Raw genomic sequence first — 27,370 nt, forward strand, 5'->3', positions numbered from 1 at the left:
GCCCCAAGGACACAGCGTCCTGTAATCTGAGCTGAGGCAGCCGTGCACAGAAAGGCCTCACAGCCTTTCACAGGGAGGTGTGATCCCAGCTCTGCCAGCCTCACACCCTGAGGGGAGTAGCGCAAATGGGCCCAACAAAGCTTCCAGGGGCCCAGGCCTGGCATCCTCACAGTCAAAGCCCCAGGGAAGTCAGGGAAAGCTGCCAGAGCCCGGACCTCAAGACTTGGCCTTTGGTGGAGTGTTGTCTCTGGTGATGCTGTGTTCAGGTGACAGGGCCCTGGAGTCCTGGGCTTGCTGCTACACCTCAGTTTCACCACCTCTGAGGTGTCCAGATTCCATTTTAGCCAAAAGAGGTCAGGGCTGGTTATCCCTTTCCAGGTTAATGTGGGAATCTGTCACTAAAGCACAGCCACCAGAGCAGAGCGGTAAGAACCAGTGTGACCTGGCCTGGGGAAAACCAGGGTTTTCCCTTTCTAGGGCGTTCTCAGTGCAAAGGGAGAGAGGCAAGAACCAAAGCACTTGGTGCTAACCAGCCTGTGCTCATGGGGAGGCCCCTGCTCCTCCCACTCTCCAGGGCGGCCCTTGGAGCTGAGCATGTGTTGGGTTCCATTTGCCGGGGGTAAACCGGGGCCTGCCTTGCCCCCGCCCCTCCACCAATGTGCCTTCTAATGTCTTCCATCCACGTATGGAATGAATTCACCAAGGCCTGTGTGGATGTGCACCACCCTAGGAAACACCGGCTGCTGCCGTGGGTGTCTGTGTGCGCTCTGCTAATCAGCAGGCAGGCAGCCACAACGTCCTGGGCTGCTGCCTAAGCACTCAGCTCACAGGGAACCCTGCCCTCTGGCGTGCCCCACGCGACATCCGCTGCACCCCCTGCGCTTGGCTCGGATGTGCTTTGTTCTTTGTCAAGTCTCCCCTGTTCGAACCCCTTCCCATTCGTTCAGCACCTCTGCTTGCCCTGCGGGCTGCTGGTTCGAACCCCTGCCCTACCCAGACTCAGCTGGTGAGTGGACCAGGTGCCTCGGTTCTCACATGCGAGATGGTAAGCCCGTGACACCAGGAGGAGAGAAGTGCGAGGTTCACTCACTGGCCCTTCCAGGCTCCGCTGCCCTTCCCCAGGAAATAGGATCACAACACGTTGTCACCGCTGTGCAGAGCCGTGGCCTGTAGCGCCGGTAGAGTAAGTTACCTGGGGAGATTGTGGAATCTCCACCACGGGAGAGTTAAGAGCAGGTTAGATAGACACCTATTGGGGATGGTCTAGGCAGTGTCTGGTCCTGCTGAGAGGGCAGGGACTGGACTGGATGACCTCTCGAGGTCCCCTCCTGTTCTAGTGTTCCATGATTCTCCGATTCTTACTGCATGGCTGCCAGGCCAGGACTTGCTCTGCCACATGGCTGTACAGCACCAGCACAGCAGAGCGCTGATGGCTCCGGGAGCTCCCACGGTACAAGCACACGAGAACATGTGCTGGCAGGTGTGGCTCAGAGGAAGCCCCTTACTGCTCTTCAGGATCAGCCTGCTGCCATGGTCCTTCCTGCACACTGTGAGCACCACTGTGCCCAGCTGACAATGGCTAACACAGACATGGGAACACGTTCCACAAGAGCATGGGAACTGCAGAACCAAAACAGGCCCAGGCCCTGACAGGCTAGCCCCCTTCCGCGCCGGGACAGCCCGTGCTGGATAAGAACAGAACAGCCACACTGAGTCAGGCTAAAGGTCCACCCAGCCCAGTCTGCTGGCAGCGGCCAATGCCGGGTGCTTTGGAAGGAATGAGCTGAAGAGGCAATCACGTGATCCAACCCCTATCGCCCCTTCCAGATTCTGGCACACAGAGGCCAGGGCACCCTCCCTGCCCGGCCTGGTGAACACCTGTCGATGGACCTATCCTCCTTGAACTTTGTTTATTCACATTGGGACCCTTATATGGTTTGCACCTTTCTGTCATCGCCCAGCAAAGCGTTCCACGAGGCACCACAAAGAAATGCTTTGTGTGACATCTGCTGCCCCTACACTTCATTGGCTGAGCTTCTTGTGTTGTTAGTGAAGGCAGAAGTAACATTTCCGTAAGTTGATTTTTCCGAACCAGTCATGATTTGCTAAGCCTCTAACTCATATGCCCACCCTGGAGTCATTTCTTTTCCAAGCTGAAAAGTCCCAGTCAGTTTAACCTCACCTCATATGGAAGCATCACCGAAATACCAAGAAGTCTCATAGGACCTTAGAGACTAACAATTGACTGATTAGTTAATACGCTGTTGTGGGTAAGACCCACCTCTTCAGATTCCAGAGCAGGACTGAGCAAAGGGTATATGTCAAGTGGCCATTGGCAGGGGCACCTCAAAAAGAGGCAGGGGGATGGGATTTCCTAGACTCTCTGCTCTTCCTCTTCTGCCCAGGAGGAGACTTGCAGTTGGAGCCCCTTTGAAGTCACATGTTTGTCCTGCTCCATGACCCCCAAGTAGGTATCAGGGCATCAGTTAGGGGTGCCTTTTCCATGGGAGCCTGCCCTTTATTTCCCCACACCCGCTTTGGGCCAAAATGGCCACATGCCATCTCTGCTGGCTTAGCAGAAACACACCAACTAGGCAGAGTGTTGGGGGGCTGCTCTCAGCCTGTGCATAGGGCTGAAGGGAGGGTTTAATTTATTTATGGCTGGTGAATTTCCTTTTAAAAAATGGCTTTGTGTGCATCCCTGCCAGACCCAGCTAATTGGTAATCAGTTTGGAGTCACCACTTTAGGCCTTAATGGGCAGCAGGTTTAAAACTAAGAAAAGGAAGTTTTTCTTCATGCAGCACAGGGTCGGCCTGTGGGACTCCTGGCCAGAGCAGGTTGTGAAGACCAGGACTTTATCAGGGTTCAAGAAAGAACTAGATGAGTTCCTGGGGGTTCGGTCCATCAGTGGCTATTAGCCAGGCTGGGTAGGATGGTGTCCCTGGCCTCTGTCAGAGCCTGGAAATGGATGACAAGAGAGGGATCACTCAATGACTACCTGTTCTGTTCACTCCCTCTGGGGCGCCTGGCATTGGCCTCTGTCAGCAGACAGGATGCTGGGTTGGATGGACCTTTGGTCTGACCCAGTCTGGCCGTTCTCATAAACTGACTTGGGTGGCCAACTAGAAACTGATTTAATTGGTGCCACTGGGGCTTTCAACCCCTGGTAGCACCCCTCACACACAACACCTCTTGAAAGGGAATCCAGAGGCAGAAAGACACAGAAATAGGTGGGTCCTCTGATCTCAACCTACTCTAGTCCAATAACTTTGAAGTTAAAGACCCAGAGCCCCACCCCTGCAGCACCCCAGTGTCTGGCTCCAGACAGGACAAGACCTTCCGAAGTTGACACAAAAGCCCTGCATGATCTCCAGTCCGTGACTCACAAGCCACCCATCCTCTGAGCCAGCTCTGACAAACACACCCAACCGGGGTCACTGACGCCGGTTGCAAGAACAGCACTCACACACCTTCCCTTTCAGCACCAACACTAGCACTCTATAACCAGAGCAGCAGTGTGGGGCGGTGAAATGAACCAGGCATGTCCAAGACTTCAGGTGCAAGTCCTTAACCAGTCTGCATCAGTGTCCCTATCTGTGCAAGGAGATACATTCCTCTGGAGTTTGTACTGCTGGTCTGAGGATTCCTTGCCAGTCCTTGCTAGGTAATAGCCCAGTGCTTCGACAGGGAATAGAAACATCCCCCTGTGCTCATGTGCTAAAGATGTCCTTTCAAAGGGTTTCTTGTTCATGCATCTCCCCATTCAGACCAGGTCACTGCCTTGCAGTGGCTTCTGGGAAGCAGTATTAGCCTCTTACTGCAGTGCCAGCAGTCACTGGAAATTCACTTGCGCAGCATACCCAGCACTGGAAGTCCTTTTCTGCTGCCAGAATATGAAGTTTCTGTGTGATCCAGTAATGACTATGCTGCCTGCAGAGCTTGTAGGGGTCAGGAGAGGAACATTTATTTCTAACATCCATAGAAAGGCTTGATAAGATACCTAAAAATATCCAGCAGGATAACCTCTGCCCCAATTATACAGTGTGTCAACACTGGCTAGATAGTAAGTGCACAGATAAAATGTCTATTTGTTTTACTCACTTTTTTTTGCACTTGTTTGGCAAGAGGCAAAAAGGGACATTGTCTGCAGCAAAATCCAGTCGTGTTTCCAATCAGACAAGGTTAGATTTCTGGGCCTGGTAACATGATGCCTTCCCACCATCTGCCAAAGGAACACACCGAGGGGCTTTGATCTCCTACGTGAGTCAGCCACTGGAATGGCCAATCTGCTACTGGAACCAGCAAGAGGGAAATAATCCTGTAGCCCATCTGCAGGGGGTTGTGATTTAAGTGCTGAAGGCACTGGGTCCTGCCCCACTGACACCTGCTCACACAGAATACCGCCCTTGGATTCTTGTTTATTAAAACAGAGCATTTTGTGCAGTTTAACCTCCTGCACATGGGGCAACCTGCTCATTTTCCTGTCTGCTGGGGCCTCATGCCTACTCTGGGTCCATCTGAGATGACATTTGCTGGGCACGTCCTACCCTGGGTTGGCAGAAGTTTGTATCACGTCCTCCTGGCTGATTCCACCTTTCCACAGCCTGCAAGACGCCCTAGGCAGATCCTTTCCGAGTTCTGGACCAGGATTGTGGCAAGTGCCCTCTCTGCAAGGATTCAGCCCAGATTTCCTGCTTGATGCAGGCTGGGACCTGTCATTAGTGGAGGTGCACAGTGGAAAGTTCATACTGAATCTCAGCATATTTATTCGAGAAGCTCCTACTGACCAGTCACAAGAAACCAGCTCCAGCTCTTTGTGCAGAGCTAGGAGCTCCCTATGGGCAGTGTTCCCCCTGCACTGCACAGCTCAGGCATGCCCAGGAGCTCAGGCCCTGGCACACTGCTCAGAGAGGGGACAGGGGCGATGGGTTAGACACCAGCCAGGGCACTAAAAGAGTTAAACGAATCTTTGCATAATGAGGGTCAGCCCAGAACAATAAAGCGCTTCACTAAGGAAGGCTCCTGGGGCCAGGATGTGGCTCAGGTGGTCTCCCTGCACTGCCAGGCTCTTCTCTCTTACCGGAGAGGTCAGAAGGGTCCTCACTCCCTGGTTTCATGCTACAGGCCCCAGCTCTCTTCCATGCATTTAAATGCTGCCCAGAAACTCAAAGCCAAGAGGTCTCAAGCCATGCAGCTGTTCCAGAGCAGACAATGCTTCCCTGACACAAGGAAGGAGAGGAGGAGACACATTAACATGCATCCATAGCCTTTAACAACCATCCACCCACAAGTGCTGAAAGCAACATGCAGATGTGCCAGCAGGTAACCAAAGCAATTCCCCCCACAGGTGCGTGGAGCCCGGGGTCCCAGCACCCCTCCCCTGGTGCCTTTGGCTAAGTAAAGAGGGATTTTTCCAAGGTGCACAAGCACCCACTGTGCAGAGATGGGAGCAGGTGCCTGGCACTCATCCGTGCCTTAGAATGATCCTCCCTATAATCTTGATTTCACTTGGCAGCTTCTCCAAATCTTTAAAAACGGGCCAAAGTCTGGGTCCTCTCCCTGGGCTACAAGACACACACAGACCTGGAGCAAGCCAGACCAAACACCCTCCCCAGGCAGTGCGCATGAGCAATGGGACCGGACACGTGGCACCAAGCAGTGCAGTCTGTGCCAGCAGCAGCAGGGCCATTACGCTTCTCTGGCAGCAGGGAGAGGCCACGAACAAGGGGTTGGTTTGAACTGAGGGCCCTACATGGTGGCTGGAGCAGCATGGGCCAAAGCAACTCAGGCAGCTGCACAAGAGCAGGGGACACTGCAGCAGGCGGGAGCATCGACTGCTAGGGGGCAGAAGGGAGGCACCTCCTGGGAGCTCTGTCTGAGATGGGCTGGAGTGGGGATTCTCTGGGGCAGGACTCAGGCCCCCCTAGGTCAGTCCTTACCAGGCATCTCTCTGCTGAGGGTCCCCTCTTCCCCAAATCATCTTCTTCAGTCCTGCCCTAGAGTACACACCCTCCCCACCCTGGGCTTACAACCCAGCAGAACAGGGCCCTGCAGTAACAGGGCGGCTCACCAGCTAGCCAACCCCCTTACAGAGGAGCCACCCCTGGGAAAGAGTAGGTGATGGCTTCCCCATGAAACTCAGCAGGAAGTTGCTGCGGGGACAGATGTGCAGTGACAGCTTAGCACAGGCAGGCTCTAGCAGGGTCAGGGCAGACACTCCAGACAGGGAGGGACGAGAGGTAACCTGCCAAAGCAGAAGGCCTGAGGGGAGGAAGGACCACAGTTGCTGCATGTGGACAGGTGGGAGGATTCCGTGTCACTAAGCCAGTTCTCGGCATTTTTGACCTAGACGAAACCCAGGGGGACTTCTTCTGAATGCCCCAAGAGGGGAAGACAGAGGCCAGATGCTGTGGAGTGAGATGTGGCCAGGAGGGACACTCAGGGGACAGCTGGCCCCATTGCACGCCCCAAGGTTTGGAGGGGCTTGGGGTCCACAGCTGCAGCTGAATGAACAGGAATTGGGAACCTGCGAAAACCAGGCGGTTGGTGATGCCGGGAGCAGGAGCTGTGTCAGTCTGGGCTTGGGGGAGGAAGGCACGTGTCAGTCTGTGCCTGTGGAGGACATGTGGGGACAGGGGCACACAGGCCTCGTGCACTGCATGTAGCAAAAGCTGCGGTGTCCAGAGTCATCGGCTCCCAAGTGCGAGGCTCTGGCACCATCGCTCCAACTCCAGGGGGTGGGAGGGAAGGGAGCAGCAGTGAGCGAGTGGCGACACCTGAGCCCTCGTTCCAGGCAGAGGGAATCAATATGGATAGGTGCTGCCAGCAGCCCCAGTACATGGGATTATCTGTACCTGCGGGATCTGGCAGAGGAGTCCTCGGCACGTTCCACAGGCCCTGGGCTCCTTGCCAGCTCAGACTGTGCCTGGCCTGCGGTGTGTCATGTCCACGGCTGGGAGGCTGATTGCCCCGGGCCATGGTTTCCCATCCGTACGCAGAGGCTAGAGGTACTTGAGCCACTGCGACGCTCCGAGGATGGCTGGGAAGTGTGAGGCAGGAGTTCAGCTCGCATGCGCGCCCCAGCTCTGCCTATCCCAGGCAGCTTTCCAGCGACACTGCCCTGTTGGCACAGCTGCTCTTTGTCAGCCTTTTGCCGACACAACACTCCTGCCCCGATGAGCGGCGGTGCCGGTGCTGTGGTGGGAGAATGCTCCCACCGCCAACACGCTGTTACACCGGCACCAGCTGCAGCAAACGCTTGCATTAGCCCCTCTGCAGGACAAAAGCATTGTCGCTCGATTGCCAGAGCAGGCACACCTCCTGCAACATTTCCCAGCGACCCGGCACACAACGCTGATATCGCACCCAGTCAGGGGACTCGGCGCTTTAGCTAGCCTAGTGCTGCCCAGGCTTTAGCTCTGCCGGTCCTGGCCTCTGTCCAGGGCACCCAAGCAGACAGCAGTGGAGAGAGGTCAGCATGAAGGGGAGGCAGGGCTGCCTGACAGACTCCCCCGGGTAGGAAAGCTACAAAAACAGTGGGAACGTCTTCCCTCTTCTCTGTGAGAGGGGAGCATGGCTGGAGACACCCTGCAGCACAGGCGCTCTCCTAACAGAGCACCCGGAAAGCCCACTGAGACGCCAGTGTTCCTGCCTGGCATTCAGAGACCCAGGCCCTGCCATTGTCAGTTGAGGGAGCCAGGCTCTCCCACCCCGTCCTGCCAGAAATCAGGGCTCTGACCTAGGGAGGCATTGTAGCACACACTGCCATGTTTTCCTTTGACAGGATACCATCGAGTCACACATTGGAGCCCCGGGTCAGCCAGTCAGTTCTCACATGAGTGGGTCTGGCATTGCTTCAGCCCCAAGAAAGCAGCTAAAGGCCACAGACACTAGCAGTTGCCCATTTACCTGAGGGCTGGCATAAAACAGAGCCGGGGAATGAGAACAAGAACCAGATGCCCCAAGAATCCTGGAAGGGAGGCTGGAAAGTCACGGAGCTGCAGGCACCAATGCAGCAAATGGGTGGGGAAAGTTCCAAACTTTGAAACTGGTGGCAGTGGTTCAGCTGGCCAGTCCTGGCCCAGCCTCTGGTTCCTTCATCTTCACAGCTTGGGAAGCTGCAGGTTTCTTCCTCTTCCCACTGACAGCGATCACTTTTGTCTGGACCAGGTTCACAGCATCAGCTGGAAGCTTGGCTTTCTCCTTGGCAGCAGAACGGATCTGCTTCCTCCCCCGCTGAACTCTCTTTTATATTCAAATTCGACACGTTAACATGTGGTTTGAACTGGGATGTGAATTTTCTAGGTCATTATAGGGGGGCTCTTTTGCATACTTGGCTTAATCTAATTCTTGACTCCCCCCTTCTGCCCCTCTACTCTCTGATTTGCTCACCTTGATAATATTTTTCTGATTTGTCAACCTTGATTACTGTTTTTGGTTCTCTGTGCCTTAAATATTGAGTCTGTTCTGGTTTGGCTTTGGTCTGAAGAAGTGGGTCTGTCCCATGAAAGCTCATCACCTAATAAATTATTTTTTTAGCCTTTAAAGTGCTCCTGGACTGCTTTTTTGTTTTGATAGTATATAGACTAGCACAGCTCCCTCTCTGTCACTATTCCCCAGAGGGTGAGGTTTGCTGCTGCTTCAAGTGATGGATGGTTATTGGCACCTCGTCCACCACTGCTCCCTTCTTCTCTTGGCTCAGTGTCTTTTGAAGAGTTTGTCTTCAGCACCGTTCTCAGCACCTTCCAGGACTGGGTTTGCAAGCCCAGGCCAGCTGATTTTCCCTCCTGAGGGCCCCATGACACACCCACATGGACCTGGTTTCTGGGAGCAGGCAAGCTGACCAGGCTGTTGGCTAGACAGTTGTGGGAAAATATCCTGCTACAAGGGTGACTCCCTGCAACGGAACCAGCAAGGCCCAAGGAAAACTTTAATTATCTTCTAATTAAAAACAACCCCAGGCTCTCCTGCCAGGATGTTCTACTCCAGCTGCAGCCCCCTTCCCCTGGCAAACACCAGCCTGCCACTCTCACGCACGTAGGAATGTTTGTTACTGTTTGTTACCTAACTACAGCAGGCCCAGATGGTATTGTCCCTGATGTCAACAGCCAAAGGCAAATACAGGGCAGGGTGCGGGAGACTGAAAAACCAACACAGCCCTGCTCCCAACAGCCAAACTGAGCTGTATATAAACATCAGCCTGGGGCCCAGGGGCCAGGCCCTGGCTGGGGTCATAAAAGGAACAATAAAGCCCAGCTCAGGAGGAAATGAAGCTGTGGGACTTTTATCTCTTCTCCTCCAGTGCAGAATCAAAACACCAGCAAAGCACCTGGACAACAGAGCGACTGGCTTGGGCGGGGCGGGGGCGGGGGGTGGGCAGGATCAGGCCAAGAAGGACATGGCTGCCCAAACCCTGCGAACAAACGCCCAATCCACTGCCCCCCTGCACGGCAATCTCTGCAGGGAGGCCCAGGCCCCCGGGCCCCTCTAGCTCAGTGCGGAGGAACCCTGGAGCATGGCTGCAGCTGGTTGTGCACCCTAAGGAGCGGTCAGGCACAGGGCTGCCAATCGGCCCCACCGGCTGCTGTGCATCGGTTGGATTCGGGTAGTGCTCAGAGTGCCCTGGGGAGTGCGCCAGCCCCACAACGCCTTTCACCCCTCCCCCATCTCCAGAAGACAGGCCTAAACTTCTTGTTCTAAGTGTGCTCAGCATCCCTGGGCCCCTCTTGACTTTCTCTGGCCCCACCCGAGCAGCCTCCGCAGCTTGCAGGCGCTTGTGTATTGCTCCCTGCAGAGAAAGACAACGACCTGCTGACAGGCACTGAGGATCCCAGCCTGTCTCCCGCATGGGTGACTCTCTCTCCTGATTTGGTCACTGGGGACAGGGCACAAGCTCCTTGCAACCTAGGCCCCCCTCACTGTGCGGCTGCTGCAGGGCAGAGCTGGACCCATGGCTGGCAGTTCTCTCTAGGGGTTTTTCTGTGATATACGCACCATGCCCAAGTCAGGCAAAGTGTTTTGCAGACCTGATGCCTGAGGGACATACTTCTGGCTCTGGCTAGTGAAGGCAGAGAGCGACAAGGTGGTTCTGGCTGCAGGTGACCTGGAGGTTCTACACCTTCTGTGGTAACATTGCAAAGAGGTCCCACTGGCCAGGGAGATCACAGAATCTAGAGCTTAGCGCTGAACTGTCCAGCCTGGACCTTTGCCTTGGAGCCAGGGTTCCCTGTAATTTTTTCCATCCAGGAGAGGAATACATTCTGTTATGTGCACCACCAACAGAAACACATGATGACCACTGTGCATGGCTGTAGGGTGTTCTACTAATTTGATGGGTGGCACATGAATCTCTCCTGGGCAGCCACCCAAGTGCTCATCTTAAGGAAACATGGGTTGCAGCCATCCTGCCTTGCCTGGGGTTATCCCTGCCACTGGGTCTTTGACATCCCACACACAGCATAAGCTCTGCAGAGTGCTGAGCTGTAGAATCAGCTCTGCACAAATATTCCTGTGCAGCATGAGTGTATAACAGGGGCTGGGCCTGCCTGTGGCTGCTCCCCCCATGGTAGGTCAGAGAGCTTGGAAGGGCTAAAATGTCATTTGCTGCTGTGGGGACACTGACAAGGCAGGGTATGGCTGAGCAATGAGCCCCAAGCCACACGTAAAGGGCCCAGCTTGCAGTACCCTGGGGTACAGTAAACCCAGCCCTTTCCTTCTGCACTCAGAACGCTGCTGCCACATGCACCAATCAAAGGCAGCCAAACACAAACAGGGAGTTGCCCACTTGCTCTCAGTTGCGATAATGTCCTGACTGTGTGGGAGCGACTGTGTTTTTTTGCAAAAGCACAGCAGGGGAGGTCTGTAAAGGGTCCCTCACCCTTGTGATGCTGCAGGGCACAGCAATGCTGCTCAGGTGGAATGAGGAATGGTACCATGAGATGTGACACAGCCTGAGGTCAGTGACCCAGTACTCAGGGTGCATGAGCTCCTTCCCCATAGCCCCTTTGTCCCAGCAGATCCTGGGAAGCCCCCAGGCTCAGCTGGAGGCATCCTAACCCTCTCCCCATCCACAGATGCCCCTGACTGGGAGATCCAGACCCAGCAGCACAAAGCCACTAAGTATAAATTGCTTTCCATATATGCCACCCGCTCTGCTATGTGTGAAGAACAAAGGCCCAGAAGGGGCTGTGCACAGAGCCCCAGGAACTCCAGGGGCAGCCTGTGAAAGGGGAACTACCGGCACCTTCCTCAAGCTCATAACCCCAGCACTGGTCCCGTTAATCTTTCCCATCCATGTACAGAATAGAACGATGTGCCCCCGGCAGGTGCAAATGTGCCACACCAGGAAAAAGAAAAAAATCAGGCTGTGGGCACCCTGCTAATCAGCTGGGCAGTATCTGACTCTCCCGAGTGGCTGCCCAGCCTATGGGGAACACCAGTTGCCTGGTGTTTCTGCTGAAAGGGAAATACTCAACAATGCTGACATTTAAGGGTGTAAGATTTACAAAGGCCCAGAAATCAGACAGGCACCTCCCTGCCAAACAAATTTCAGGGCAGCTACCCCTTGTGCCTTGGGAAAAGTCTCCCCCTCAACTGTCATCACTAGAGCTCAGTCAGCAGTTAATTCACATGGCCATGGCAGTTCACATCTCTGCAGGCCCAAATGCTGAACTGCTGGTGTGTAGCCTGCGTATTGGCACAGGAAAGGCGGGGTGGGAAAGAGATCTTGCCCCCATATGTGATCCCTTCGTACAAGACAGCTTGCAATGCCTTCCACTGCCTCGGTTACACCAGGTGAGCTTCACAAGCTCAGAGCCCCATGTCTGTCCCCTTAGCCAGGGGTGAGACTTGGAGATCCACACAGTGTCAGATCTGACCATTGGCCACTCCCGGGCCCTGTCCCACCCCCGATCTCTGAAGCTACCTTGTTAATTCTGCTTGAGCCTCCCTGTGCTCTTAACACCCTCCATACTGATAGGCTAGCCTGCAGGGCCAGCCCAGTTCTCCTCTCACCTGCACCTGTGGGGGACCAGCACCAGATAGATGAGAACAAGGCCCATGGTCTTGATCAGAGTCATATTTGGAACAAGATCTTCCCCCACCAGGAAGGCTCAAATAGCAGCCATCACTGGTATATAGACTGTGCAGAAGCTGACAGCCCTGCCAGACTTGGGCTGGGGTTGTGCCCTGCTAGGGATGGCTCAGTGTGAGCCTCATCTGGAGTCTCCCCAGAGCAGTGGTAGGACCCAGCCAGCTCATTAGGCTGATGGATGGATACCCACCTTGTCCCACAGTTTGCCACCTCATGCCCTTAACCAGTTAATCTCCTGTTGCATGGGCAGCTGCCATGCTAAGGAAAACTGCCTCGCGTTAATTGTAAACATCTGAGCCGGAACAGGCAGTGGTGGAAGCCTGGAGAATAAGATTGCTTCCCTAGGAGAACTTGCCCAGCAAAGAGAGCAGCAGTGAGCCAGCTGGGGGCATGTGAAGGATGCCCACCTGCTGAGGACTCTGCTTTTCCTGCCCACAGGATGGTCACTCCATTCCATGGGGGAATGAGTCAGGCAACAGGGACTCTCCAAACACAGCTAATTGGGGCTTTAGATCAAGCAGTAGTCCCCCCACCCAGGGAAACTATTCAACTCAGAGCCCCAGGGCACTGGTAACCCTTAAGGGCACCAAAACGGAATGTTCTGCTCTCTGCAGCTGTCTCAGTCAGGGCACCTCTGGCCCCCACTTGGCAGCACACCCAGCGTCTCACCCCACACTTTGGGAGCCCTCTCCCTTCTTAGGCTCCATGACTGCCCCACCCCCCTCCTGTGCACTTGCTGCTTAAATCCACTTGTTTCATGACACACCCGTGGGCCTGAAGGATCCAGACAAGTGACAAGATGGAGTATCTGATGCAGGAGGGAGAGGGGAGTGTTCATTACAGGTCAGTTCTCTGCTCAGAGCTCCCCTGCGTGTGTCTTTAGTAACCTCACCTCCAAAGTCCTCTGCCCACACATTAATGCTCATTCGCCCTGGGGTAGTCTGGCTCTTAAAGCATCTCCCTTGCTTCTCATTTACGTGGGCTGTGCAAGCCATTTTTATACCCTAGCCTCAACGCTCAGCCCGAGCTGGTGACACACTTACACTGGTGGGTCCACGCCACTTCCTGCCAGTTGCTCTTTGGAGCTCAACACACAAGTGTGCATGTGCAGTTTTAATCCTGATGGGAATAACACCAAAGTAAAGGAGAAATTAAATGAGTTCAATTAAAGGATGGGGAACGGGCTACTGAGTCGTACCTGTCTAGGTCACCTGTGTCAAATGGCCTGGCTCAGGGGACTGGAAAGCCAACACAGAACCTCTTCATTGTTACATGATCAGCCAGAACCTCCATGAAGATCACTGCCCCCCTGCTCTGTTTTACACGGCAGCAACACCCACCCTCTTGCCAGTAGAACCCCTGCTCCTCTGCAGGAAGGATGTGACTGGCTGGTGTGTCATCTTCCACAGCAGCCCTCAGGGTGCTAACTTCTGCTTGCTTTACAAACACAGGCTTTATGCAAAACAGGAAAACTCCTTCCAGAGAACCACAGGCTGATTCCACACAGCAGGGCTAGTCAATACACACCTCAGCCTAGTCACTGGCCATGCCCTCACATATGCTATCTGGCAAACTCACAGCACTAGCACAACATGGGTGTCACTTCCAGGGAGAAATGAGACCCAGAGAATAATACACAAAGGGAGGAACACACAATCCATTCGGCAGTTTCTTTTCTGGAGAAGATGAATGAATAACCTGGTAAGTGTGAGACACAATAGTCCAACCCAGCCGCAGATTGCACACTTCCCTCAGTTCCAGAGGCCGTGTCTGAATGGTAAAGTTGCAGGGCAGGAAAGCAATGTGGCATTAGTGTGGCTGGCAGCCCATGTGCATTTACAGATCTGCATGTGAGTAACCCACGAGGGTTACTGCTAGAAGCTGCTCTGCTCATTCAGGGCACCGGCTAAGCCATGCTGCAGGACCAGACAGTGCCACGCTCCCAACAGTGGTGCTGGGGCTGAGCTGGCAGATGTCCAAGGACAGCACCTTCCCCAGACTGTGTTCTCAAAGGGCGCTGCACCCAACGGCCAGTCACGCTGCCTGTCTGCACTCATTGCCACTTATTCTGCATGGGCTGTTTTGAGCCAGTCTCCCCTTGCTTATTCCTCCCGTGAACACTTCCCCCACCCTTCTGTTCTGCTCTTTGCTGTCCCATCATCCTCTCTTCCCTCCCCCTAAGCCCCCCACTCTCGCTAAGGCTCATTTCCATTCCCTCAAGGAGCACCAAGGCCCCTCTGTGTTCCCAGCTCCCTGTAGGCATTCGCAGGTGGAAAGGAAACAGACCAACTGGATTGGCTGCTCTGCCTCTTGTTCTCACCCACTGTGAAGTGGCGGTATTAACTAGAAACACAGAACTGGAACTAGCTGACAACTTCGGGGAAACCTTTCACTAGAAAATTTTCTGAATACACCATGGGGTTGGAGTGGTGCCCTGACACCTGAGGGGTCTGTGCCCAGCCAAGTGACCTGATACCCAAGGGGTTTGTGCCCAGCCAAGTGACCTGATACCCCAGGGGTTTGTGCCCACCCAAGTGCCCAGACACCCGAGGGGTCTGTGCCCACCCAAGTGACCTGATATCCGAGGGGTTTGTGCCCAGCCAAGTGCCCAGACACCCGAGGGGTCTGTGCCCAGCCAAGTGCCCAGACACCCGAGGGGTTTGTGCCCAGCCAAGTGACCTGATACCTGAGGGGTCGGTGCCCAGCCAAGTGACCTGATACCCAAGGGATTGGTGCCCAGCCAAGTGACCTTGTACCTGAGGGGTCTGTTCTCAACATTAACCATCAGGGCCTCGGGCGGCGACAGAAGACCTGCTCTCCAGCCCCCAACACACCCCACTTCCCCTACCCGCTGTTGTCTCGTGTGGGACTCAGAAGCACTATTGCGCTGGTGTCTTCGGGGCCAGCTGTTGGGACCTGCCGCCCCCTGGGACATCTTAGATGGCGGATGAGGGGCCTACTCTGCCCTGGGGCCTGGGAGCCTCGTTCTCCTCCCCCCCAGCAGCACCTCCCACAGCGGTGGAGAGCTGGGGTGCTCGAACACCCAGCTGTGGCTGGGCTCCCCGGGCATTGCCCCTCCCGCTGCCCTGCTTCCCAGCCGCGCTTCTCTGCAGGGCACTTCCCTGAGCACCGCCCCGGGAGGCGTGGAGGGACGCTGGGGCCGGGGGCACCGGTGACCTGCGCGCCACGGGTGCAATGGGGGCCGAGAGTCGCCCGGCAGCACGGACCCTGCACGGGGCGGCACCTGCCGCGGCGCCCCAGCGTCGCCCAGGGCCCAGTCAGCGCCACGGCGCTGCGCTACCCCGGGCCGCCCCCGCAGCGCCCCCTGGCGGCTCTGACGGGACGTGCGCTGGGCTGGGCGGGGCGGAACGTCCAGAGCGCCCCGCCTGGGGGGAGGTGTCGGGCGCACGTGCCCCCCGCCCCGCCAAGCCCCCGCTCACCCCCAGTGCCCCCCCCGCCCCTCCTAGCCCTCCGCCCCGCCCCGCTCACCCCCAGTGCCCCCCGCCCCGGCCCCTCCCAGTGCCCCCCCGCCCCTCCTAGCCCTCCGCCCGGCCCCTCCCAGTGCCCCCGCCCCGCCCCGCTCACCCCCAGTGCCCCCGGCCCCTCTCAGTGCCCCCTGCCCCTCCCCGCCTCGCCTCGCCTCTCCCAGTGCCCCCTTCCCTCGCAGCAGCCGGCACTCGGCCTCGGCCGCGGGCGGGGGGCGCAGGGGACGGTCCCTGCCCGGCCAGGCGCAGCCCGGCGCCGCCCCCGCGGGCGGATTGGCTGCCGCGCCGGCGGGCGCTATAAAGCGGCGTGCGCGGGGTCGCCGCCCGGCAGCAGAGGCGGCTGGCGCTCGGACCGGCATGGCGCTGAGTCTGGCCCCCGAGGCCCGGGTGCGCCTGGTGTTCTTCGGGGCTGCGGGCGTGGGCAAGACGGCGCTGATCCGCCGCTTCCTGCACGACGCCTTCGAGGCGCGGCACCGGCGCACGGTGGAGGAGCTGCACCTGCTGGAGCTGGAGACGGGCTCCGGGCTGCGCCTCCGCCTGGAGATCCTGGACACGAGCGGCAGCTACAGCTTCCCGGCCATGCGGCGCCTCTGCATCGGCAGCGGCCACGCCTTCGCCCTGGTCTACTCGCTGCAGGAGCCCGACTCCTTCGCCGAGGTGCAGCGGCTGCGGGACGAGATCCTGGAGGCCCGGCGGGGCCCGGTGCCCATCGTGGTGGTGGGGAACAAGAGCGACCTGGCGCCCAGCGAGCCGGACTCGCGCGTGGCCGCGGCGCAGCGGGACTGGGGCTGCCCCTGCCTGGAGGCGTCGGCCAAGCAGGGCCGCAACGTGCTCGGCCTCTTCGAGGAGCTGCTGAGCCAGGTCAACCCGCCCGGGCGGCTGAGCCCGGCCCTGCAGCGCCGCCGGCCCCAGGCCTTCGCCAAGGAGCCGCCCCCCCGCAGCGGCAAGAGCCCCAGCTGCGCCGTCTGCTAGGCCGGGGGTGGGGGTCTGCCGGCAGCCCCCTGCAGGCGGCCGGCTCGGGCAGCGCCCCGGGAGCGTGCAGGGCCCTGGCCAGCGGAGGGGCCCCTCTCCCTGGGGCGGGACTCGCAGCGCAGGGAGGCTGCAGAGCGCCGCTCACCGCCTGGAGCGCGGTGCGGGCGCTGGGGCGTTTGGAGGGCCCCGCGGTGGCTGCCCGAGCGCCCAGCTTCCAGGGAACGCCGCGCTGCCCAGGCCCGCCTGGCGGCTCAGGGAGGTCAGGCAGCTCCTACGGCCAGGCCGGGTCAGCGCAGCTTCGCTCTGGCCTGGCCCTGTTCCCAGGGCCTCCTGTTGCCCGGCCCGGGCAGCCCAACCCAGGGGGGCTAATATAAAAACCGCTGCGCAGCTTCTGCCCCCGGGCCTGCAGTCAGGCCCCCCGACCCGCGCAAGCACAGACCCACCCCGGCCCCTGCGGGGCCTGGTTTGCAGCCTCCCTGAAGAGGCTGGCACAGCCCCTCAGGGAAGGGGCTTAATCTGTACTGCAGAAGCTGCTGCCAACCGGCCGCACGGGCCCCAGGGGTATCTGCAATCCCCTGGCTGCTGGGGCTGAGCTGCCAAGTCCTAAAGGAAGCACCGCAGAGGGGGCAGTCCTGGTCACCAAGCACTGGCCTGGTGAGCCCCTCGCACTACCTGTTCTCCTACTGCTTCTCTCATAGTGCTGCACCTCCTCAGTCAGCCTGAAGAAGAGAGAAGGCTGCAGTTGAAGGCACCTGGCCTCTGGCACCTCTCATGGCAGGGGAGTCAGACTCCAGCAGGAGCTTTCCCTGAAAGGAAACCCTGCAAGCAGGGGCCTATGGTGCTCTAGCCCTTGCTTCCAGCAGGGGCTCCCAGGAGATGGCATCCTTAGTGCCCTAGGATTCCAGGGCAGGCTAGACTAGCAGGCACCTAGAAATCTCACCAGCTGTGGTGGGAGCATGTGAACAGGTGCAGGGAGGGGCAAGAGATGGGTTGGTACAATGCTGCCTCCACCACAACAATGCAGGAGGAATTACACTGTAAGAGGATCCCACTTACAGGAAATTGCTTGTTTCCTTGTGTTGTGTTGTTACCTGCCAGCTATAGTGCCTGTTCCTTGAAATAAATCTGTGGAGCAGGCCCCTGTCTGTGGAGAGTCTGGGTCCTTTAATTCTGTGCCCTCAAGGTGAGGGGGGGGGGGGTAGGTAGAGCCCTATTAGCAGGGGGACCCAGGGCTAGGAGTGCTGTTCTCTGCTGCAAAGGGAACAAGCTGTAATTCATGAGCCTAAGCACAGCCTCCTAGGGATGTAAAACTGCCTCCATCCAAATGCCACTGTAACTAATAACAAGTCCTATGGCACCTTACAGACTAACATATGTTAGCCTATAAGGTGACAGGACATCTTGTTTTTGAAGATACAGGTTCACACAGCTACCTCTCAGATACTGTAACTAATAAACAGCTTCTGCCTGGGAGGTCCAGCAGTGATAGCATGGAGGTCAGTGGGCCAGGCAGCGTCCTTACTGAGCTCCTGCCACCAAGCTGTAAACGTAACTCCAGCCTTCATAAAAAGGAGTGCTCCTAGCCCCAGTGCTGCCAGACAGCCCTGCTGGGTGCCAGTATTTTCCACAGAGGCGAAGTTCCCTACCACTGCTCTGTCTCCTGGGGTAACACCTTTTGGAAAAGCTTGTTTGGCTTAGGTGTTGAGGGCCAGGCTTACCAGTTAACTGGTTACTGAGTCACATCCCTAATTCTTACCAGTTGTGGTTAATGGGTGGGGCTGGAGTAGCATCTCCTGCTGTGTGCAGGGGCAGCTCAGTGGGCCAGCCTGGCCTGCGGCCGTAGGGCTGCTCCAGTTCAGCTAGAGCAACACCCCACCCCATTTATCTGGTTAACCAATTAAATGTCCCCTTTAACGATGAGCTAAACAGGTTTTCCATCCCTAGTTTGGTTGAGATCTTGTTTGATTTCCGTTAACTGCACAACTGACCAGATAAACCGAGCCTCAGGGAAAGGGAGCGAGTGAAGTTCTGTTCATCTCGCCCTTGGTTTGCAAAGCTTCCCCTTGCACAGATGACTTGGAGGTGGCCCCAGTGAACGTACGGTGCTGCTGTTGGAGGTGAACTTCTAATGCACTTGATCAACGTTTGGGTCGTCAATGCTGGTGCTGCACCAGCCCTAATTCCCCACCTTCACCAGCAGGCAACGCCTGGTACTTGGTACAACTGGTTCAATGGCTTTCCAGCCCCAAGCGCCCGCCCCCCCGCCAGCCGTGGGACGGCACCTCGTTCCCTGCGGCTCAGCCGGCTCGGGAACAGACGCAGGTTAGGGAAACTAGTTCCCGGGAGAGGCCAATCCCCTTCCGCGGCCGAGAAGCGGGGGGTGCTGGGGCCAGGGAACGTCCCCCCATCAGGGTCTCGCCGAGCGGGCGGCAAAGATGCCGAGCTCTGCCCTGCAGGACGCGCCCCCTTAACGAGCCCGGGGCCGGGCCGCGGGGGAAGGGGAGGCGGTTCTCCGGCCGGGCCGGGCGGGGGAGGGGGGGCTGGACCCCGGCCGCGCCGCCCACGCGGGACCCCGGCCGGGCGAGCGCGGGCGGCTCGCGGGGCGCCGGCCCCTTTAAGCGGGGAGGGCGGGGCGTTCCCATGGTGCCGAGCGGCGGGCGCTTGGATTTTAAATCCTGGCGGCCAATGGGGAGCGCGCTGGGGCCGCTAACGCTCCGGCTGGAGGTTTGAAATCGCTCCAGTGCGGCGGCGGCCGGCGGCGGGAGCGGGGCTCGCAGCATGAGCGCGGCGGCCGGCAAGGGGGCGAAGCCGCCGGGGGTGGCGGAGCCCGGGAAGGGGGCTGGGGCTGGGGCTGGGGCGGGGCGGCGGCGGCGGCCAAGGAGATCCCGAAGGTGCTGGTGGACCCCCGCACCCGCCGCAGCTACATGCGCGGGCGCTTCCTGGGCAAGGGCGGCTTCGCCAAGTGCTACGAGATCACGGACCTGGAGAGCCAGGGGGTGTTCGCGGGCAAGATCGTGCCCAAGTCGCTGCTGGCGAAGCCGCACCAGAAGGAGAAGATGTCCATGGAGATCTCCATCCACCGCAGCCTGGCGCACCGCCACGTGGTCGGCTTCCAGGGCTTCTTCGAGGACGCCGACTTCGTCTTCGTGGTGCTGGAGCTCTGCCGCCGGCGGGTGAGGGGCCGCCCCCGGCGGGGAGCTCGGCCGGGTCCCCTCCCTTCCTGCCCCCCGGGGGGGGCCCGCTGCGGGATCCGCCTGTCCGGGGGGGGCTCCGAACTCCCGGCGTTCCGGCGCGGGCGAGCGTTCCAAGCGCCTTAAAGGGCCAGCAGCGCCGCGCAGCAATGCGGGGAGGGTCCTGCCCCCTCGGGCGCCTCTCGGCGGCGCCAGGCCGGGGCGATGCCCGCGGGGATGGCCCCCGCCCAGCCCCAGGCGCGGGGGGGGGGAGAAGGGAGAGCGCCCCCTCGAGGCCGGGGCCTGCCCTTGTAACTGGGTCCGGGCTGGGCGGGGGTGCTGACGGCGCTGCCTCTCCCCTGGCCCCCAGTCGCTGCTGGAGCTGCATAAGCGGAGAAAAGCCTTGACTGAGCCGGAAGCCCGGTACTACCTGCGGCAAACCATCCTGGGCTGCCAGTACCTGCATGGCAACCGCGTCATTCACAGGGACCTCAAGCTGGGCAACCTCTTCCTCAACGACGACATGGAGGTGAAAATAGGTACGGGCGCCCGCCCAGCTGTTCCCAGCACCTTTCTGTGCCGGGCGCAGCCTGCCTGGGGACCCGTCACAGCCGCAGTCATGGGCTGCAAAGCTTCCTGGGCAGACTCCCCCCTGGGGCCTGAAAGGAGGAGGGCCAGAGAGAAGCTGGCCCCCGCTGCCACAAAATCAGCTCATGGCGTCTTAACTGCCCGCCCCCCCCCCCCCCCAGTGCACTTCCAGCTTTCGGGTGGTGGCCCTGGAACCGACCCGTCTCGGGTCGTTTCTCGGTATTTGAAGGCTCTTGCTCTTAATTCTGCGGCCAGTGGCTCAGTAGCAGAGTCTGTAACCCCTTACTGTCCACAAGCCATCACCAGAGAGGCCTGAGCTGAAGAAACGTGTCTCCCTGGTGTGTAACCCTGACTGACACATGTGTTCTTGTACCAAAACCTTGTCAAGGTGACTTTGGCTTGGCAACCAAAGTGGAATATGATGGGGAGCGTAAGAAGACCCTGTGTGGGACGCCAAACTATATAGCCCCTGAAGTGCTGGGCAAGAAGGGACACAGCTTTGAAGTGGACATCTGGTCCATCGGCTGCATTATGTAAGTGTTTCAACAAATCCTTAGCTTTCGTTTGTGTGCCCTGGAAGGGCTTGGCCGACCAAGGTGAGCCAGTCTAGGCAGCGAGATGAGGTGTGGTCAGTTCAGACTCGGGAAATGGCCCAGCTGTGGTGTCGCAAGTGAGTCACTGGATGGGCACAGCGTAGGTGTGTTCTACGCTGACCGAAGGGGTTTCCCATCGATGGTGTCCAGGCCTGTCTTGGGCAAGAAATGCCTTTGCTGTGTCTGTGGAAAAAGTCTTCTGTTGACCTAGCTGTGTCCCCGCTGACCAAACTACAACCCTGAGCAACACAGTTGCGCAGATCAGATTTCTACATGCAGACCCGATCCAAGGCTGGAACTACCCTGGACTTAACTGTGTGCTGTTTCCCCAGAGAGAACAGCATTCAAGTTTTGCTCACAGGGTTCAAATATGTATGGACGTGAAGGTTGCTTAATATGAATGGTTTGAAAATGAGGTCCTAGCAAGACTCCTGTAAAGTTTGTAATCCAGGAGTAGAGATGGGTCATGATTCTCGGCATCTTTCCTGGCTTGTTTGCTTGGTAGCCAGTGTCAGTCTCTAGAAACGTCCACCCATCTGAATGACCATGAGTGTGGTGTTTTTGCTTGCTGTGACCTGCCAGCTGTCGTGTGGGCACCTGCCTGTACCTGCAACCGCTGGCTTTTGCAGGCTAACTTGTTGTAAAGGAGGTGATTTTTGAAGTCTCTCTAAAGACCTCCTGTCCCAGATGCCACCTTCTAACTGAAATGCCCTCCGGAGGGTACCTGATTCCAGCCACCTCCTCTAGGGAGCAGGAAACTGGAACCGCACCTGGCATTTCAGATACAATCGTCTGCTGCCCTGCCTCTCGCTTCTTGCGAGTGGTACTTATGGAAATGGTGTGTGTTCCTTCTGACAGGCTTTTATATATCTTACACGTGCAGGTACACTCTCCTGGTAGGGAAGCCGCCCTTTGAAACCTCTTGTCTGAAAGAAACATACATCCGAATTAAGAAGAATGAGTACGTCATTCCCAAGGTAGGGAGCTTGCTACAAAAGGAGGTGTTAGGCCTCCTGGCTGATCTCTGGGCTTTACTCCACTGTAAAGTTCTTACTTGGGGGGTGGGGGGGAGGTGAAGGAACACACACACACCCCACCCCCTCCAGGTTAGCAAGTTAGTGTCCTAAAGTGCTGGTGTAAACAGGCTCCTGGGTTGTTACTCACCTGATGGAGGTGGTTTACCTAGAGCCCTGAAAGAGCTCACTCCCAGCACTGCCGCTGTGACTGCACTGCCACATCAAAGGGCTTGGAAGTGTAGACCAAGCCTCTGTCCCTTTTGTAAGGGAGCAGCACAGAAGTCCAACTGTCTGCAGTGCCTTCTCAGAACACACAAATGGCTTCCAGTCTCCAGAGAAGAGAGAGAGGTGCCTGACAAGGGGCTGCACTTGTTTGGCCTTTCTAGGCCTTAATGCAGGGGCGTTAACTCAAAAGACCAACTCCCCGGGCCACGGGGGGTGGGGAGTAGCCCCCCAGACTGGCACAGATGCATTACAACATCGCATTGGGTGGTATTGTTGGCTTGAACTCCCCGTCACCAGACTCTTCCAAATCCAGAGTGCAAATGGCTCTGGGTATCCAGCCTACCACTGCTGCTGTCTGTCAGACCCTTCTACAATCCCTCATCTCATTTGCACCACAAGCTTTCATGCTGAAGCAGCACTATAAATCCAGCCTTCCTAAGCTCCCCTAGGCTTAGGTTCTGGTCTCCTAGCCATGCACAAGCTCTGCTGGGAGCAGTCATGCCCCATGAGTTGTAGGGTTGAGCTTTCCATTGTGCACACCAGTGCTAGGCTCTCAGTTCCCCAGCCCTCACTCATCACCTCTGGCTTTCCCCCTTTTTCAGCACATCAACCCCATTGCTGCTAATCTCATCCAGAAGATGCTACGGTCTGACCCTGCCACCCGCCCTACTATTGACGAACTGTTGAACGATGAGTTCTTCACAGCAGGTTACATCCCCACCCGGCTTCCCACCACCTGCCTAACCATCCCACCCAGGTTTTCAATCGCCCCCAATGGATTTGACCCAAATGGACGGAAACCTCTTGCTGCTCTCAACAAAGGTAAGCGTTGGGTGGAAGGGCTGTAGGTTGTGTCCGGCAGTTACAAGAGAGCCCTGAGCTGCAGAGTGGAGGGGGTAGAGACTGGTGCTGCAAGTAAAGGACAGATGAAGCCCTGCTTGGCCCTGGTGATGTATGGCTATGCCCAGTAACCTCACACGGAGACGACATCCTGCGAATTCACTACTGCCCCTGGCAGGAGCAGTTCCCCCTCCAGTGCCTGGGGAAAGGGTTATGTTAAATGGACTAGGAATGGAGCATCCCAAAGCTGGTACTCCAGGCCATGGTGTTCCTTGCTCCCACCACCCCATCTCCTGACTGGGCCAAAGACTGCAGATTTACACCCTCTTCCTCCAGTTGGACAGTAACTTGTGAACGCCCTGTGCCAGCTAAGGCCTTATGCCAGCATAATTCTCTAGGCTGCTGCCAGCAAACATGAGGCCCTTACTGGAAGGGAAGATGGTGCCCCTTAGCAGCTCCTAATGTGGCTTTCTTCCTGCCCTCTAGAGGAAGTGGCCACTCTCACAAGCAGGGTGAGGCCATCTCCTCCTGTGAGGCATGGGTGCTGATGAGGTTGTCAGCCTTAGTTGAAGAACACCTGCTCTAATGGAGCAGGTATCTCAACGGGATGAAGCTGGCAGAACTTCTGTCCGTTGCAGAGATGGGTATCTGCTGCCTGGCCTGTTGGCATAACCCACAATGCTGCAGCTGAGCCTGAAAAACTGTCTGCGGGCATCAGCTTTCGTGCTACTAATACAGTTGTCGCATTGCTCTTCTCTGGCTCAGGGTCGGACAGCCCTGCAATAGAGAGAACGCATGACAAGGAAGAGGAACCAGCACTGGGGGAGCCTGTTGACTGCCACCTCGCTGACATGTTACAGCAGCTGACCGTGGTCAATGCAGCGAAGCCCTGTGAGAGGGCACTAGTGAGACAAGGTGAGCTGTGACCCACAGCGGGTCCCAGCACAGCCTGCCTGTCCTGAGAGCCCTACATGTGCTATGAGGTGCTTGGGTTAAAGTTGCAGGAGCTGTTCTCCTTTACAGCCAGCAAGTCGTCGAGGCTTTCAGGTGTTGCTGGGCAAACCTGATTTAACAAAGTGCTTCTCTTGCAGAGGAGGCTGAGGATCCCGCCTGCATCCCTATCTTCTGGGTTAGCAAATGGGTGGACTACTCCGATAAATATGGATTGGGTAGGTAGCCTCTTGGCATTGCCAGCAGCCAAGTTCACTTCAGCTGCTTCCCCTGACTTCCTGGGGAGGGTGGGACCTCAGAGCCGAGGCTGCCAGTCATCCATCCTGCATAGCCGGTACTTACACCCTGTTAGTCAATGTGCACTGCCTCAGACAGCACCATTCCTGAGAACAGCACCAAAGACTTCAGCTGACTGACAGAGCCATCCTACATCAATCCCATACACTACAAAGAGCACAGGACTTCAGCCTGGCAGGCACTGAAAGCCTTCTGCCCCAGTAAACACATGGCATGGTGGGGTGGGGTGGGGGGCAGCTGAAAGAGCGAGCACTAGACTTCTGAGCAGGGTAGTACAGTGGAGAGGGATGCGCATGATGCGCATTTGTTTAAGACTATCTCTTGTTGCGGGAGGGTCCCCACATACTCTTGAGCACAGGAATTTTAGGCCATCAGTTCTCAACTGGGGTATGCAAAGATCTTCCTTCATCTAGAGCTTTGCCTGGTTTTACCACTGGCTACGTGAAAAGCCCAGCAAAGTTAGTATAAACTATAAAATGTCACACAGCAGTATTAACGAGGCTGTCGGCGTATGTCGTGCTGACACAAGGACAATAACTGTAGTTCAGTTGATAATATGGTAAAAATGACAGCAGCTGTCAATGGGGGTGATGCAACTTTTATCTGATTTTTGTGAACAAGCTGAGGTGTAATTTGGGGTTGCTAGGCAAATCAGGCTCCTGAAAGGGGTACAGCAGCCTGGAAAGGTGGAGAGGGGCTGCTCCAGATGCTGTGGTGGGGCACCACTGTCAGTCACAGCAGGGCCCTTCAGCTAAAGCACCCATCCAGTCAGACATGAGTGTATGTCCAGCTTGTAGCTTCCCAACCTAGTGTCTGGAGATGTCGTGTTCTTCTGTAACCAGGCTACCAGCTGTGCGATAACAGTGTGGGGGTTCTCTTCAACGACTCCACTCGACTCATAATGTACAATGACGGGGACAGCTTACAGTACATTGAGCAAAACAGCACCGAGTCCTACTTCACTGTGCGATCCTACCCCTCTACGTTGACAAAGAAGGTGAGTTACTCTGGAGATGCAAATGTAGCAGCAGTGAGGAGCTAGTCTGTTAAGTCCTCCTTCCCTGCCAGACTGTGCATCTGTGCTGGAGACCCAGCCGGGGTGTGCAGTGCTAGCTAAGCAAACAGTGTGATGGACGTGGTTAGGGTCTGGCTAGAGAGCCTGTCTTTTGCTGTCCCCCCGCCCCCCAATCTTGAAAGAACACTGGCAGCAGTTCAGGTTGTTTCCACTTGGCGAAAACTGAGTGAATTTAGTTTCGCAGAAATATGAGCAACGTTTCTCTGCAATGCCAGAAACAGCCTGGGCTGACAGATAAACCCGTGAAGTGAGGCCAGCTGGAACCACCAGCTTAGCTTGCTGTCCCAGCATACTCTTCTGGTTGGTTCACATCTTGCACTAACCAGGCAGCCTGAAGTCACTGCTGCTTCACAGGGTCTCACTACTGAGGGGAAGAAGACTAATACTCAAAGGCCCAGTGGGGCCATGCAGTCATGGGACCAATCGCTGCCTTTGAAATATGGTCTTCCCCACACAGCCCAGTTCAGGCTGCTAATGCCGCACGCTGTCTCTGCAGATAACACTACTGAAGTACTTCCGGAACTACATGAGCGAGCACCTGCTGAAGGCTGGAGCTAACATCACGCCCCGGGAGGGGGATGAGCTGGCGCGCCTGCCCTATCTCCGCACCTGGTTCCGGACTCGCAGTGCCATTATCCTGCACCTCAGCAACGGCACTGTGCAAATCAACTTCTTCCAGGTGAGCCAGCACCTCAGGTGGCAGCTGGAGCAAGACCCCTAGTGCCTGCTCAGCCACCACCCAGGGCACTTGGTGCCACAGAGGAGGGTAATATCAGCTGGTCACAGCTTAGGCTGGATTTCAGAGCAACTGACCCAGGACTGGAAGGCTCCTTAGTACCTGTGATATCCATCCCCTAGCACTGCTCACTTAGCCCAGGGCACTGTATCTAAACTCCTCACTGCTGCTGTTTGCCCGGCAGCCTGACCGTGCCACAGGGGTTCTATTTGTCACTGGCTTAAAACTGTTTAAAAGAACAAATCCAGTAGGTGCGTTCCTGACCCTGCTTCTTGGCAGCAGCAGCTGTGTGCTAGGTGACTGGGGTGTGCTGCTCAGGTAGGGTTCACCCAGGGAAATTGGAGGAGCCCATGGGCTCTGATTGCTGAGGGACCTCTCGAGCTCTCTGCATTCTCTCTAGGACCACACTAAAATCATCCTGTGCCCCTTGATGGCGGCAGTCACCTACATTGATGAGAAACGGGACTTCCGCACGTACAAGCTGAGCCTGATCGAGGACCATGGCTGCTGCAAGGAGCTGGCCAGCCGGCTGCGCTATGCCCGCACCATGGTGGAGAAGCTGCTGAGCTCCAAGTCGGGCTCAGCCCGCGTAAAGCCTTCTGCTTAGAACCCAGCTGTCACTGACTCTGTGGCTGTGCCAAACTGTTATGGCTTCAGAGGGAGGGGCCTCTGCACCACCCTGGGCTCAGACTGAGACCTCCCGCCAACTGGGCCACCTCTCTACTGCCCTGGACTGGCAGCTGCACTGGGGCCTCAGGAGGGGCTGCTGCTGAGAAGATGGGGCTTTAACAGTGCACCAGAGCTGGACTGGCCCCATAGCCTCTATTAGAGTTGATTTTATTAAATATCTAGTTTTTCTAACTGTCAAATCCCTGCCCCCCCCACCCCTTGCGTTGCTTCCGTGGCCTTGACACAGTCTCCAGTGGAGAACAGTGCACAGGCAGGGCAGAGTTCTGCTGTAAGTTATTTGTATGTTTGTGATGCTCTGGGGCTCTTCCTTCTCCTGTAATGACTGTAAGATATTTAACAAGCTCACACGCTGAGTCTGAGCAATCAGCCTTTTAATATTGGAACTAATCTGCACCCAATTAAACTCTTGTATATTGCATTGAGTTGAGTAAAGATGGTCTCTGCAGTCGCCCAGCTCCCTGGGGCCTGCCTAAGCTGCACTCCTTCCCCCTGGCTGAGGACTTGGCCCAGCCTGGCCCCTGGAGACTACGAAGCATGAGGTAGAAGGAAGAGTCTCCCCACTGCATGCAGGAGGTAGGAGGCACCTGCCCAGGGTCTGCTAACACAGCCACTCAGGAGGTGCCGGTTTTGTCAGGTTCTC

General features: G+C 57.0%; 2 protein-coding genes across 2 annotated transcripts; both read left to right on the forward strand.

Moving 5' to 3' along the window:
- Nucleotides 1-15,855: 15,855 nt before the first annotated feature.
- On the forward strand, nt 15,856-17,633 carry LOC142021679 (ras-related protein Rap-2c-like). The gene has a single exon (XM_075010788.1). It carries the CDS (start codon nt 15,935-15,937, stop codon nt 16,547-16,549), a length of 615 nt encoding a protein of 204 aa, XP_074866889.1. The 5' UTR covers nt 15,856-15,934; the 3' UTR covers nt 16,550-17,633.
- A 1,694-nt stretch (nt 17,634-19,327) lies between these two features.
- PLK1 (polo like kinase 1) lies at nt 19,328-27,110 on the forward strand. Its single transcript, XM_075010634.1, is given in 11 exon segments — nt 19,328-19,411; nt 19,414-19,722; nt 20,090-20,258; nt 20,696-20,840; nt 21,784-21,877; nt 22,744-22,963; nt 23,747-23,896; nt 24,073-24,150; nt 25,072-25,226; nt 25,801-25,983; nt 26,441-27,110. Coding segments are annotated over 11 exon segments (1,794 nt in total). The 3' UTR covers nt 26,648-27,110.
- Nucleotides 27,111-27,370: the final 260 nt, after the last annotated feature.

Source organism: Carettochelys insculpta, chromosome 16 (genome assembly GCF_033958435.1).
Source record: "Carettochelys insculpta isolate YL-2023 chromosome 16, ASM3395843v1, whole genome shotgun sequence".
Lineage (NCBI taxonomy): Eukaryota > Metazoa > Chordata > Testudines > Carettochelyidae > Carettochelys > Carettochelys insculpta.